The sequence below is a fragment of the Dermacentor albipictus genome, chromosome 4, assembly GCF_038994185.2.
Source record: "Dermacentor albipictus isolate Rhodes 1998 colony chromosome 4, USDA_Dalb.pri_finalv2, whole genome shotgun sequence".
Lineage (NCBI taxonomy): Eukaryota > Metazoa > Arthropoda > Arachnida > Ixodida > Ixodidae > Dermacentor > Dermacentor albipictus.
Genome location: NC_091824.1, coordinates 33,846,952 through 33,862,695, shown reverse-complemented (window position 1 = coordinate 33,862,695; position 15,744 = coordinate 33,846,952). Strand labels below are relative to the sequence as shown.

At 42.4% G+C, this 15,744-nt stretch overlaps 1 protein-coding gene across 1 annotated transcript in view; it reads left to right on the top strand.

Annotated features, from left to right (window-relative positions):
* Positions 1-9,488: 9,488 nt before the first annotated feature.
* The window catches only part of LOC135900189 (uncharacterized), a 46,847-nt gene continuing 40,591 nt past the window's right edge, over positions 9,489-15,744 (top strand). The window contains exon 1 of the mRNA XM_065429633.2: positions 9,489-9,797. Within this exon, the coding sequence (XP_065285705.1) occupies positions 9,574-9,797 (224 nt within the window). The 5' untranslated portion in view covers positions 9,489-9,573. The remainder of the gene's footprint in view (positions 9,798-15,744) is intronic.

Sequence of the window (15,744 nt, the reverse complement as noted above, 5' to 3'; positions counted from 1 at the left end):
AGAAAAGGTAGCTCACCAGGCCTTCAATATGAAGGCCATAAGTTCGAATCCTCGTCCAGTCCACTACATTCGTGCTTGGAGTGTCGCCTGATATCGGCACAAAAATTACCAAACGCCCCTGCGACTATACTAGTCTAGGTACAACCAAATTAGGAAGACACGCTGCGCTTGAACAAAAAAACAGGAACACTCCCTCACCAGAACAGTAACCTGCCTCCCTGGTGCAGTATTCCACCATTACCTCTTTCATGGCTGCTACAATTAAGTCACAGCCCTCAGTCCTCAACGGCTGCGGAGCACCTGACCAACGCAGCGATTAGGCCAGTGACGCGGCAGAGGGTGTTAAGAGTCACAGCATCCTCACAAGCCGCCACTGGAAACTCAACCTGGCAAAGTTCAATCAGCGAGCCCTCTCGAGTGAGTCTAGCTTAGCAGCGCTCTTTGAGGAATTATCAGGCATTGCTTGGGATATTATTGGCCTTAGTTAGGTTAGAGGAACTGTTGAACCTCATACAGTGCTTATTTAAGGCCATGTTCTCTGCTACACAGGCTCTCCAGGTAAGAGAAAATGTGGAGTAGGATTTCTAATCCACATGGACATCGGAGACAACATTTCTGAATACAAGAGCATTAATTAGAGGGTAGCAGTCATCACAGTAAGACTAAATAGGAGACATAGATTAAAGGTAGCACAGGCTAACGCTCCAACTTCGAGTCATTATGACGGTGAAATAGAAGAGCTTTACGAATATGTTGGATTAATAATGGGAAATGTACAAACTCGGTGTACTGTTGTCATGGGGGACATCAATGCAAAAGTATGAAAAAAAGCAGCCTGATGAACAAAATGAAGATAACATATAGGTAATGAATGAGGCCGTAACTAGACTAACTTCAGAAGCAGCAATTTAAGCGGGAGGTAAGGAACCAAGGCAACCAGTAGGCATCCGCTCCCAAGTAATAAAGAACAGAATAAACAAACAATAAAACATAAAGAAAAAACAGCGCTGAAAACATGAAATGTTTTGCTGAAAAACATGAAAATCAGTATAGAATTGTCAATACAAATTAAAAGGTATTCGAAATTAAAACGTGGGAAAGACTGAGTAAGCAGTCAAGTTTAGCTGCAGCATGAGATCAGCTAGAATAAAAGTCGGCATAACAAAAAGCATGATGTTTGCAGTGAAAGATAAACAGGGTAACGTCATCAGCAATTTCGATGTTATTCGAAAAGCAGCGCATGATTTCAATACTTGTGCACCGTACCCAGAGCAGCCTTGTTACATTCATTGGAAGTTGTCATTAACAGGGTACCGATGCTCCTTAAATAACTAGCCTAAGTTAGAAAGACCCATCCTAGAAAAAATTGGCCAGAGATGCTGGAATAGCAGGTCATTTAATGAGAGATGAAGGAGATATCATGCCTGAAAAGCTCGCGGCCCTTTATACGCAAAGCCTCACGATTTCAAGTGTAACAAATAGCGGGGATAATGTCAAAATTATGCTAATCTATAACAAAGGAGAAGTTAAGGAATGAACCATTAGATATCCATTAGCTTGCATTATTGCATTTAACATTCATAAAGGGAATTGCCAATATAATCAGAGCAACACTTGGCTTCAGTCAACCAACAGGCTGGATTCAGGAAGGGATATTCAAATCTCAATCAGCTCCATGCAATCAATCAGGCAATTAAAAAATCTGCGTGTACAATCAATGTGTATATATGGCTTTCATCGATTATGAAAATGCACTTGATTCAATAAAGATACCAGCAGTCATGTAAGCATTGCCTAATGAAGGAGTGTGCGAAGCATATGTGAATATCTTGGGAAATGTCTAGAAAGTTTCCACAGATACGTGGCTCTCCACAAGAAAAGTAGAAAATTATCTATCGTAAATGGGGTCAGGCAAAGATAGACAATTGCTGCAAGTACTGTATGCTTACTGCAATTAATGCATGCTGCATGTAATTACTGCATGCGTTCAAATATTCAAGCTGTTAGAGTGGGATGGCCTAGGAGTGAGGATCAATGGCGAGTACCTCAGGAACCTTAGGTTTGCAGATGACATTGTCGTGTTCAGCAACACCAGAGAATAGTTGTAAGAAACGATTGAGCACGTTAACTCAAAAAGTGGGTTTGAAGATTATTATGCAGTATACGAAGGTATTGTTCAATAGGCTGGCACCATCGCCAGCAGGCCTCTAGAGTCTGTACAGGAGTACGCTCATGTAGGTCAGTTACTATACAAGGGGACCCTGACCATCCGAAGCAAATTTGCAGAAGAATAAAAATCGGTTGGAGTGCATATAGCAGGCATTACCAAATCCTGACTGGTAGCTTGCCACTTTCGTTGATAGTAAAAGTGTACAATCATTGCATTGTAGTGGCGCTGAGACATGGGGCAGAAACTTGGAGGTTAACAAAGCTCGAGCACTAGTTAAGGACCATGGAAAGAGCAATGGAAAGAAAAAAAAGCTAGGCTTTACGTTAAGAGACAGGAAGACCGCCGTGTGCATCCGGAGCAAACACAGGTAGCCGCTATTCTGGTTCACATAAAGACAAAAAATATATATAGCTTGGCAGGCCATTTGCTGCGTGGGTAGCTAACCAGTGGACCATTAAAGTTGCACAATTGATGCCAAGGGATGTAAAACGCACTAGAGAAAGGAAAAAAATTCAGTGAGGTGAAGAAATTAGATTTGCAGGTACAAGTTGGAATGAGATAGTGGACGATATAGGTAAATGGAGATCGCTTGGAGATGCCTTCGCCCTACAGTGGACACAAAAATAGGCTGCCTATGATTATTATGGTGATGAAGACGCCGGAATGTTTACAGGTATTTGCTAAGACATTCATTCCTCCGTTACGCATAGCCTTTATGACTGCTGGTATTTGCACTGAATCAAATTCCTTTTCGTAATTTATGAAAACCATATACAGAAGTTGGTTGTGCTACGCCGGTTCCTGGATTACCAGATTGATGACATGGATGTGATCCATCGATGACTACTCCTTCATGAGGCGAGCTTGCTCTCTGGATAAACTGAAGTTCAATATTGCCGTTATTTCAATGGAAATCACGTTGTCAGATATTTTGTGCAAGACAAAAAGTAAGCTAATGAGCCTATACTTGCTCATATAATTTTAACGTTTTCTTTTCTATGGGTTATTACAACTTCGACATTCTTCGAACTTTCTTCCTAGAGGTCTCGATTCTCTGAGAATAAAGGGTCACTAGTTCTTCGAAGAATAATTTTGCCTCCATTTATGCTCAAAGGGATTGCTGCTCCATTTTCTCGGGTCGGTTTGCCCCTGGACATTTCTTCTAAGGCCCATTTAACACGATCGCTGTTGCAAGAAAACTCGCATTTCCTGATTTTCAATATTTCCAATGAAGATTTCGTGGCTTTCGTGAGTATTAAAGAGTTTAATATGGACATTCCTCTGCTGTGCTTACTATATCGTCAAAACTGCTCATGACATTGCCCTGCTTTTATTAAATAGTTAGTCTTATTTTATTTTACACATACTGCGAAACACTGCTCATGTCCAAGCTGGAGGAGCTTCCCGTCTTTCAATACAAAACAGAATAACAAGGATACAACCAAGCAATGGAAGGAAATAAAGTAAATAACGTATAAATGGCAGTATATTTACCACCTGGGAAATTGACGCTCCAGTTTGTGCACAAAATCATTGCTATCAAAAATACTTGCAGGTAATTCACTCCAATCAAAGACAAGTTCAGGAAAGAAACTGTTTTGTAAAGCAATGAAGGGGGCTAGTTGGTGAACGTTCATAGTTATATAGCGCTTAGTTTTACACCGACGATATTAAGTGAAGGACAGGACGGGGACGTACGTAGCGCAAACCACCAACTGTTTATTACTGTTAAAGAATGCGCTTATATACAAAGAGATATGGCGATGTGCGTAAAGAGATGTGCGGAAGCACTGCGTCCATCGCCCTTATCGAAGCTGAGGTCGAGTTTGCCAGGGCGAACGGGTGCGAGTGAACGATGTATGCCTTGCCCGAACCATGATCACAGGTCGTCACCTTGTCATATCTTTTTATATCTGCCCCCTCCCCCCGCGTCATATCTCCTTGTATACAAGCGCTCTTTAACAGTAATAAACAGCTGGTAGTATGCGCTACCTAGGTCCACGTCCTGTCCTTCACCTAATATCGTCAGCGCAAAACTAAGCGCAATATAGCCATGAAAAAAAAACTGTACCTAACCGTATTTGTACCGGCGAAAATAGGAGCCAGTGCTACATCATGGTCCTAGTTGTTCCGAGTGTTCCTATTTAGGTGGGGGTTTACACTTGTTCAGACGGTAAGTTTAATATTTCCGTAAACACACTTAGGGAAAGAGCTAGTCTGCTGTCTAGAGAGAGAATGCTGCGCAGACGCACAACTTAATGGTGAGTGATGTGTTCCGTACTTATTCAAAAAAATCCCCCACTGTCTCTCTGTGAACATTCTCGAGTCTTCTGATGTCGCCATCACTGCGTGGCGCCCAAAGCATCACGGCATATTCAAGCTTTGCTCTGACACAAACGTTCTATGTGAGAAGGTGAGCACTAGGCGGCGTAATTTGAAGTTTTCTCGGAAGAAGCCACATCTTTTTTGTGCCCACGAACAAACAGCGTATATGTTTCTTGACCACGAAAATTATCTTTTTGTTGGCTTATGGTGAATGAAATAATTGAATTCACAAGTTTTACACATGAAAACCACGATTTCAATATGAGGGACACCGAAGTGGGGCTCCAGAATTTTTACTCCCAGGGGATCTTCAATGTGCCCTCAATGCACGGGGCAGGTGCGTTCTTGCATTTCGCCCCCATATAACAGTGGCCACCGCAGCCAGGACTTTATCCCGCGTCTTCGTGCTTAGCAATGCCACACCATAGCCGCTAAGTCACTCCGGCGGGTTGTTGTTGTTTAAGGTGGCGCTCGGCTACTTGTATTGATTCAGCTGTAGCGCGTCGCGGTTTTGTGTTAATAAGTATAAGTGCCAAGTTGCTTGTTATACGGAACAGGACCGTGTTGCAGTGCTCAATTCTGTGTTCCAGCGTATGCATTAATCATCGATGTAATGTAAATTATTTTTCCACCACACAGTGATCTTAGCAATATAATTTCTTAACAACAAAACGATCATCCGCCAACAGCGAGATACCCGATCAAGATTTAAATCCGGTAAGTTAACCGCAAATAATTAAAACATGTAGTAGCGGTTCCACTACAGTTCCTTCGGCTACGCCAGAGGTTACGGCTGCATATCTGTATCACACTGCTAAATATGTACAAAGTACTCCCCCTGCCTAAGGTAAGCCACAATCCACGGAATAAGATCCCAGCTCAACCACTGGTTAGCCAGTGAAGCTGAAACCCGCGGCCCCAGTGCTTATCACTGGGTTAATCCCGGCGGTTCATTACACGATGGTTCCGTAGGCTGCCGGATCTTCGGTACGCAACTGTTGCTTGCGCTCGGCTGCACGGGCATGTTCTTGTGCCCGGGCTGCAGCATAGGCACGGCGTAGATAAGATCTTTCCCCATTCTGCTCGCTGCGTTGCTGATCGAAAGCTGCTTGCTCCTAAGGAGTGTATACGACGCGTGGCCCGCCCATTTCGCAGCCGTAGACAAACTGCTTCGCTCGCGCTCGGCTGCGACGGAGAGTAATGACGTCACATGTGACGCAACGAATCGTGCGCCTCCTTTTTCCTTTTTTTTTTCTCTCGCATGCTCATGGGGTTGCGCCACAGTAGTTTTCGGCATACAGATGACGGACGGACCTATGAACGAACTGGCTCTCCAGGTAAAGCTTCGCTGTAATATGCGATGAAACAATAATACAATCAAGTATACGTAACATCTTTCCGTGAGAAGTATTGCCACATGTTTTATGGTAAATCCAAAACCGAAACATTAAGCCTTCAAGCTAGGTCACAAAACTGGCGCTAATTCAAGCACGGACGACACAAGCCGCGTGCTCGTTGATATCTGTTGCCGAAAGTTGTGCAAATAAGAATAATGGAATGCTCCATTCAGGTAGAAAATTATAAATTAAATTCAGGTCGTGATCACGTGTTATTAAAGCTTACAACTGCTGTTAGTGATGAAAATGGGCCGATGGTTCGTTACTTAAAGCCATCGCGTTTATATATATATATATATATATATATATATATATATATATATATATATATATATATATATATATATATATATATATATATATATATATATATATATATATATATATATATATATATATATATATAAATATATATATATATATAGTCATACAATGAGAAGCCAACAAACACTGACACCAAGTGCAACATAGGGGAAATTGCATGTGCTTAATAAATGAAATAAAGTAATGATAAATTAATGGAAATTATTTAGTTTCTGGCAATTAATTAGTTTCTGGCAACATTGATGCCTTCAGGTAGCATATGTGGGTTTATTGACCAGTTGCCTTCACCCGAAAAGATCACGTTCTCGTGACGCCTGCGGCAAAAAAGACGTTCCACGTCCGCCGCCAAGGTCTGTGAGTGGGGGCGCTGGCTAACACACCCAGGGTTCTACTAGTACACATAAATACCCAAGAAAGTGGATGGGGAAACGCCGCCGCGGTAGCTCAATTGGTAGAGCATCGCACGCGACATGCGAAGGTTGTGGGTTCGGTTCCCACCTGCGGCAAGTTGTTTTTTCATCCACTTTATTTTCCATTAATTTATCATTACTTTATTTCATTTATTAAGCACATGCAATTTCCGCTATGTTGTACTTGGTGTCAGTGTTTGTTGGCTTCTCATTATATGACTAATAAATATCGCGTCCCTCGGTTAACCCCCTTTCTTCTCGTTTATATATATATATATATATATATATATATATATATATATATATATATATATATATATATATATATATATATATATATATATATATATATATATATATATATATATATATATATATATATATATGAATTGGAGAGTAAACAACTTGCTCCAGTCATTCGATGTTTTCCGAATAGCAAGTGACAGGTCATTGATGTGCGTCAAAACTTCAACGATTTTCCGTAAATAGTACTACAATAAACATTTCAGACAATGTCCGTAGATTATGCCCTTTCGTAGGAAAGCATTCTTAGCAAAAGGCTGATCGTAACGTACAGCGGAGTCTTGATGAAAAAGCGTTTGAATTCATGAAGACATGTGCTTGCCTACTTGCTGATCCCATCCCGGTTCCCACTCAGCTGGCAGGTCATCATCATCATCATCATGAGCCTGGTTAAGCCCACTGCAGGGCAAAGGCCTCTCCCATAGTTCTCCAACAACCCCGGTCATGTACAAATTGTGGCCATGCCGTCCCTGCAAACTTCTTAATCTCATCCACCCACCTAAATTTCTGCCGCCCCCTGCTACGCTTCCCTTCCCTTGGAATCCAGTCCGTAACCCTTAATGACCATCGGTTATCTTCCCTCCTCATTAATGTCCTGCCCATGCCCATTTCTTTTTCTTGATTTCAACTAAGATGTCAATAACTCGCGTTTGTTCCCTCACCCAATCTGCTGCTTTCTTATCCCTTAACGTTACACCCCTCATTCTTCTTTCCATACCTCATTGCGTCGTCCTCAATTTAGGTAGAACCCTTTTCGTAAGCCTCCAGGTTTCTGCCCCGTACGTGAGTACTGGTAACATACAACTGTTATACACTTTTCTCTTGAGGGATAATGGCAACCTGCTGTTCATGATCTGAGAATGCTTGCCAAATGCACCCCAGGGGCACATAAGCTCTTCTCGCCCCCCACCGTCTCGCCCCTGAAGAAGGAGCGAGTTGAACTCTAGAACGTCGGATTCATAAAGAAAATTTTGTTGGAGTTTTCCTGCTCTTTGATTGGGTTATTATTCCCGACTACCCAAATACCTGCACGCCGGATATTTACTTCTGAAGCTTTGAAGCCGTATTAAGAATATAAGCTGTTCCTAGTATGGATTAATCTGGAGCACGGACGCTTACTTATGCTCGCCGATACGATTAGTTGCTTTATTACACTATGTTTGTAGATGACTCAGATTGCTCTTAACTTACCAGTGAAATATGGAAAGAGATTCAGAAATAATTATTTAGCAGTAAGAGATACTGGCGGCACATGGTGTCATTAGGTGCATGGGCATCAAGCCGTGACCGTCAGGGTTTCCGTAATAGTCCGGATATTCCTTAGACTCTCCTTAAGGTAGCGTTGATTTCTTGCAATGTATATAAGTGATTTGAAATCAGTAATATTACCTATGTATGTCTCGCACATTGGCAATGTTTCCACAATGAATTGTAATCTTTATTTATGTTGCCACCGTGATATTACTTTGAGAATTTTACCTCCTTTTCTTGTTTTATCTATGTGCCGGCATCTTTAAACTGAAGAGAATATTTTTACATAAAGCAAGAAGGCTCATATTGTTAGGGACAATTTGCTTTGGTTGCCATACTCTTCTAGTGTTTATTAGATGCATAATGACTGGAGCATAGCAACCTAATATTTTCAAAAGGTTGTCTGTATTTTGCTCAACACTGAGGTTACCTGGCAGGTTCCGGCTCTTGACCTAAGCTTTTGACGTCATTGGCGCTGAACGAAATTTGAAAAAAAAAATGAGCGGGCCAATCCCGAATATGTCTGTGACCTTACTGAGGCTACGCGAGCTCGTGCGCGACATTTCTCAAAATATGTTTATCTTCCAGCTGTCGTCATTGCAAAAATAAAACAACAAATAAAAATGAAATGTTTCATGACTCGCCGGAATTTTAGTGGCACTTAGCACATGCCCGAACAGGTTGCTGCTAACGGTGAAAGTCGCAAGAATTATCGCTAACGAAGCAGCTACGTCACGTCGCAGAAGTTCAGCACATAGCAACAAGTGGGCGGAGCTTGGAGCTACACGAAGCAGGGACAGTGCAGACATGTGACAACGTTTCTGCGGCTCCTCCTAAGTGTTCGAGAGTTACAAAAATGAAGAAAAAAGCGCTGAAACGACGAACGTTACAAGCGCCCCGTGAGCTCAAAGAGGTGTCATAGGCTGTTTTCGCGCCACATAAATGGTTTGTTTTCCCTTCTCCCTCCCCCCCCCCCCTCATGCAAATACGGCCGCTAAAACAGCTCTTCGGATGGCTCGTTCCTTCTTGAGACGGGCGATGGATTATGCATTCTCGCACGCGCAAACATCGTCGGTGCGTAACATGGAAGCACGTCAGAGAAGCTCGGCGTATACGTGGGCACTAGGCGGACGCGTCACGCGTTGCGCGGGCCAGCCGCGCGAGCGGGAGAGCTTCGTCGGCCGGGGCCCGGGGGCCAATCGACGGCCAAACCGGGCGGGCCGGGGCGGAGTCCAGGCCTCGGCCGGCCTCTTCGGCGGCGCGCTTTTTAAGGCGCCCGTGACCGGCGACGCTTGACCGGCGCGGCGACGTTTTAAGACGAGCCCAGGAACAGATCAGAGCGCGGGTCGGCACGTGGAGCAAGCCAGACGTCATCGTGCCCGAAAGTGGGGAGATGCCGAGCCGCGGTGCCTGGGGTTCCTCGTCGGCCGCCTGCCCCGTGGCAGCGGGCTGCCTGCTGCTCACCCTCCTGCTGCTGCAACAGCCCCACGCTGTGGAGCCGGCCAAGCGATTGGACTGCCGGGCCTTCTGCCGCCTCACGGGCTTCCGCTTCAATGCGGGCCTCTGCAAGTGCGGCTACATGCTCTTCGCTAGCAAGCGCTCGCAGCAGCCCCCTCTGTGAGTTTTTTGCCTTTGGGAGTTTTCTCGTGCAGATTTTCCTTATTTCTCTCGCTGTTCATCTGCTTGCGCTTCTTTTCCTTCATCTGCTTGCGTATTTCCAACTTACAAAACCGAAAGAGCGTTCCGCATAAACTTGAAAAATATACACCAGCACTCTATCCCTTCTTACTGCTTATGTACACAAAACAATGAATATATTGTACTGCGTTGCAGCGAAATAGCATTAGTGTCATCCGGAATAGCGTTGCTCCTATATTTGCTTATTGTGAGGAAATATTCTTTCATACATTTGTTTCTGATAAAAATGTCTTTTCACCTGAACTGTTGGAAGTGTGTTTTCCACCTGTTGGCACGGCGCTGTGTGTGTCAGATGTGCCTTTCAGTTTCCCTTGCTCAGCTTGAGCTACAACAAAATTAGATATGTCGTCACACTTATTCCTATTTGGTTCTTAATATGTAAACAGAAATATGAAATGCGTGGAACATGGTTCTGTGAAGATAAAAGCTAAATATTTTCAAACGTTTTTTTGCCTATAGGTGGGACCAACGTTGAACGGGATCAGTGGTCCAAGTTCCTTATACAACTGGAACTACATTTCGAAAAAAATTCTTTTGTAGAAACTGGTGGACCAATTGCATCTAATGGACCAATTGCAATATATTCTTAGTCTACTGCAGCAGAAAAAGACACAGACACCGAAATGTAGAACGGCTACAAAGTCTGCCTTTTAACTGACCGTTTATTGAAAGAATTTGACTCTTACATATTGCGACACTGAAAAACAACATCAAAGCAAAACAGTGAAACATTTAAAGGCTCTCTGACAATGCCTTCCAAATTTTTCAATGTAATTTTGCTAATGAGAGTAGAGGGCCTCACGTTGTTACAAACACACACACACACAAAATAAGAACTTTGCCATCAGCGCTCATTCGTAACTCGAAATTTAAATTTGACAGGGGTGCCTGTAGAGGAGTCCCGCCGATTGTAACCGCCATTCTGGCATGTAATGTGTGACGTCAGGAAATCATGGAGAGCGTTCTCACGGCGTTGTCTGCTTTGCAGCAGTGCTAGACCACATCGAACATTTAACTCTAGCTGCGTGCTCGGGCACCAAACAGCCCAGCAAGAGCGTCGCCGTTAAATTGAGTTTGCATATATTTCTCTTGCGCGATAAAAGGCAAAAGAAAAGCACCTAGGCGAACGTGTAAATAAAATCTGACGCATAGTGGCCAAGATCTATTTCCAGCTTTTGTAACAAGTTCCGGTGTTAGCAGTACACAAAATCACGGCCTTCGAGATTGCCTGTTGCTACCGAAGGGAGCCGTTCTTGGACGTGCAAATTCATTTCGCCACCACTCAGTCCTCCCAGAGTTCTCTGCGGTGAACTGTGAAGGCCGAACTAACACATGAGCTTCGTACCCCGCCGAATGCCTTCAAGTTTCGACAGCTTCATGTGGTAGGCACACAGCTGAAATGCAAGGCATAATACAAGCTCTAGAATTTGGCGCCATGACCCCTCGAATAATTACTGCGAAGATAAAAGAGAACTGTTACAATAATGTGTAATAAAGATAGCTAATTGGTATTCTTTATGGACTCGTTTTGCTTACTCACAGACAACTGCGCATATTTTTCAAAATTGAAAGCTCTTGTAACTTCATGATTCATTTCTCTATGTACCTCAGAGAAACAGATGTGTTTGCAAAAGCGAATGCTGAACCACAAGGAGACATTCACCTGATAGTTGAACCTAATGGTGTGTTTTTCCAGTGAAATAAATTATCTTTTCAAAGGAAGATAAACACAACTTGTTAGGCCAGCGTAAACCTTGACGCCAGTTAGCGGCAATTGTTAGCTAAGTTCGTAGAAACACCCAAACTGCGTTGCTTGTTTTCCTGAGTCATTATTTCCGTACCAGAGTGACGCGTTTCTATTACCTCCTCATTTATTCGCCCTAACTAATAAATAATTCGCCCATATTAATAACACGCACAACTATTTCTGTTGCCATTAGTCTACAGGTGTTCAGCTTAATCTTTAGTTTGTTTGATTTAGTGTTTTTCTTCTTTCTGTTTAACATTGCGTGCATAGAGCCACAGCAGTTCTCCAGAAACCTTCAGCTGAAGTCTCTTGTGTAGTCTCTTGTTTTTGTAAGTGTGTATTTCGTGCTTTACATTGCGACCAAATTAGACATTGCAGAGATACTCTACTCTGCACTTGACGCAAGAACTCCGTAAGCGTAAAATCTTACACTTGCGCACATGCTGCTATGCAATATTAGATACAATGGATCGCCCAAGGTGATATATCCTTTCTACTGCAATTTTACTGTACCTGTTTCGCTCTCTCTGAGTGTTGCGTCTTCGTTTTAGCGTTCTTCAAGAAAAACAAAAAGGACTAATAGGATAAGATTTTTGTTTTAGTTCAAGTAACAAAGTTAGTGCGCCCACAGTGCTCGTTGAGGATGATCATTTATATTCGAGCTGTGAAGAGGGATGTGATGCGCACACATGCACTAATAAATATTTGAAAACAAAAGCCTCTATACCTTTGTTAATAATTGAAAAAGCTTTCCCAACTTGTACTCTAAGAAAATCAAATATAACATTGCTGAATTGGTTTAACAGGCCGTAGCCCTCAATCATGCATTGCGATTAGCAGTCTAGCCAGTTGTCTCCTCGGGCATACAGACGGCTCTTTTCAGTCTCCTCATTGAGTGCCAAGATGCGTTTACATTCTTCGCGAGATCACCTTAACCGTTTGAAGCAGAAAGAGAAATCCTTGCGAAAAAATATGTTAAACTAAACCACCATTATTCTTGGCCAAATGTTATGCTCCGCAAACCTATTACTCGGCGGCGTTGTAAGCTGGAGATTGAAGTTTCAGTTGAAGTTTATTCAAAATGGGAAAAGTACACAGGAAATAACGTACAGGACATCTGAATTCCTAGCTCAAGGTTAGTTGTAATTCATGCTAATTACTATTTACAATCATAACGCCAATACGACAAAGTATAAATAAATAATATATACATAAATACTCCTCTTTAAATACAAGGCAGGGCACGTGTAATAGCAACAAAAAAAATTGTATATAGTAGCTATACACTTCTAGGGAAAAAGAAAAACAGATGTGTACACCAGCGAGATGAAAAACTTATGCAGATAATAGTGGTGAGTGATAATGGGATTTCACTCATATTGAAAAAAGAAATGCTTGTTTTACTTACAATGGTTAGCTGTTCCATAGGAGTGCTCTGGTGTTGTTTAACGTTCTTCTTCCATATACACTGTGCATTTTTGGTAAGAGAAAATTTCCCCTAAGTCCGGTGCGTGTATTGCTCCTGGAATGCAATAAATTAGATAAACTCGAAGGGCAGTTAGTGGTTGTGCTATTATGAGTATGCAGTGCAGTTTTGAAATTCAGTAATAAATTGAAAGGCAGTATATTTAAACTTTGAAACAGTGGCATTGATTTAGCATTGTAATCCGAAAAAGTCATAAATCGCAATGCTCTTTTCTGAAGACGTACAATAGGTTCTACATATGAAACGTGCGTGTTACTCCAAGATGCAATGCAGTAAGATAGATGGCTATGGAATATGATAAACTAGGTTGCCCTCAGAGTGGCAGTGTCGAAGTATTAACGGCATTTGTACGGCATAAAACAAGCCTTGCTCAACTTTTTACACAGCAATGGAATGTGACGCTTCCAATGAAAATGCTCATTTAGTGTGACACCCAACTATTGAATTGAACTCAGCCGCTCAAGTATAATGTGGTTTAGAGAAAGTGGATGACATTTCCTTAGAGGTGCTTTCCGTGAAGATGTAAAGAGAATATAATTAGTTTTCTTGGTATTCAGAGTTAGCTTATTTGACGCGAACCACTGGTTAACACGTCCAAGTTCATTATTAGCCACTTGAAAAGTTTTGTCCAAGGAATCTAGTGCACAAAGTAAAACAGTGTCCTCTGCATACATCACAGCAGGGCAGCTCCTAGGGCTGTTGGTATTCGCAAAGTACCACGCGGCCTGCTTTTTTGTAAACCGATGAGTCATGCGTAATTGACACCGGAATTTAGATCTTGACTTTCCACATCCACGCGCAGACTTCTTAAGGTTCGTAAGCCTCGAGATAGCGCGATCGATTCCCTCTGCTTCATTCCGATTCCATTGTGCTTCCTTGTATAACGCATAAAGACATCCAGATCAATAAAGAAAGCTTCTTTACCTTTATTTTTGGCAATAAAAACTGCATTTTTACCAAAATAGCTGTAAATGTTATTCGCGTAAAGAATTTCAATATGATGAATGTTTAATTAGTAATTTCATTTCTAAACTATACTGCAGCTTAAACATCCGCTCAGTATAATGATAGCGCCACTAAACGCTATGAGCTAAGTTGTCACACTGAAGTCGGAATTTTCAGTTATGAAACTCAGCGCGGCTGCAAAGTCATAACTTGTCCACCTCAGCGTTAAAAAAGCGCCGTGTGTTCTGGTATGCAATTTTGCAAGTGCAGTGTCGTCCTTTCGAAGCAGTCCCAGTTGCTATCTGGAGAAGGATTTATACTCTCCTGAAAGGAAATGATGTGAACATTTTCTTAATACTTTGAACTCACTGACTTTTTTGTGACTACGCCTGTGACTTTGCCGAACAGGCTCTTGGGCTAGTCGGTAGACACTTATGGCGCATATAACAGGGGACAAACAGAGGCTCTCACTATCATTATGAAACTATTCTGCTGAGAGCCGCTACCTTCTAGTGGGACCGCAAGTGTCAAGAGCATCGGCATCCAATGGCAGAACAGCAGCTTTCCGCCACCGAGAGCAATAAAAGAGGAAGCTTTAGCACGCGGCAGCTTTGACGTTTCTATTCATATACATGCAAAAGAAAGACAGCCTCTCATTAGGCGATGGCTCAAACATTTCAGGGAGGTTACTTGCATTTGAGAGAGCAAGTTATTTTCCGGTCACGTTTGACGAAAGAATTCAAACTTATTGCTCGACACATTTTTCAAAAATCACTGAAGATGGAGAAGCGAAAAGATATCTGAAGGGAGAGTAATGCAAATCTATTACTCTGCATTAAAACATGTATCAGGTTTCTGTAGCTGCATTTACCAGAGTGTCTAAAGTGGAAAAAGCCGGCGTTTAAGTACACAGCTTACGCAAAAGCGTCACAGTGATTACTAAGGCTTTCTAGAATTCCTACTCTCAAATTAATCGACTATTTAGGAATCACGTATGATGCACCACATTTTTATGCTTTACATTTCCTGATAGATGAAGTTTATATAACTTCGAAAGCATTTATGTTGATGAGTTAGAAAGCTGTCAGCTTTTTGGAACAGGTTTCTGCATATTGTGAAAGTCGAAAACTTTATAAAAGGTTGAATCCGGTAAGTGAGCAGGCATCTTGTCTGCGTATTGTTGCAGTAGCAAGGGAAAAGTGTCCTCACCTTATACAGATCGCGTGCTCCACGACGATAGTCGCGACAGTTGCTGCAGTGTCAGCCCTTGTTTGTTGGACAAGCAATGGTGTGGCGTTGCCTAAGACACGGCCACAATGGACCGATATGGCACCGTTGCCGACATGCCCGGACATGCCGATGCCCCATTTCATTATGTATTGCCCAAAGCGAAGCTGTTTCAACTATTTGACGACGATTTTTTGAAGTATGACTTGGTTTTTGGCCAGAAATACCGACATAACTTCTCTACGTAGCATCGTCCAACAGGTCTCCGCACAATGGGCCGCTAAGAGAGCAAATTGCACTGGAAACAGGATTACCGCAATGTATTCGCTATGTATAAATATGTATCATAAGAAGCCTATAAAGATTGACACCAGGGACAACATAGCGGAGATTACTTGTGCTCACTAAGGGAATTAAAGAAATTATAAATAAATGAAAGAAACGCAAATGAAAAAACAGCT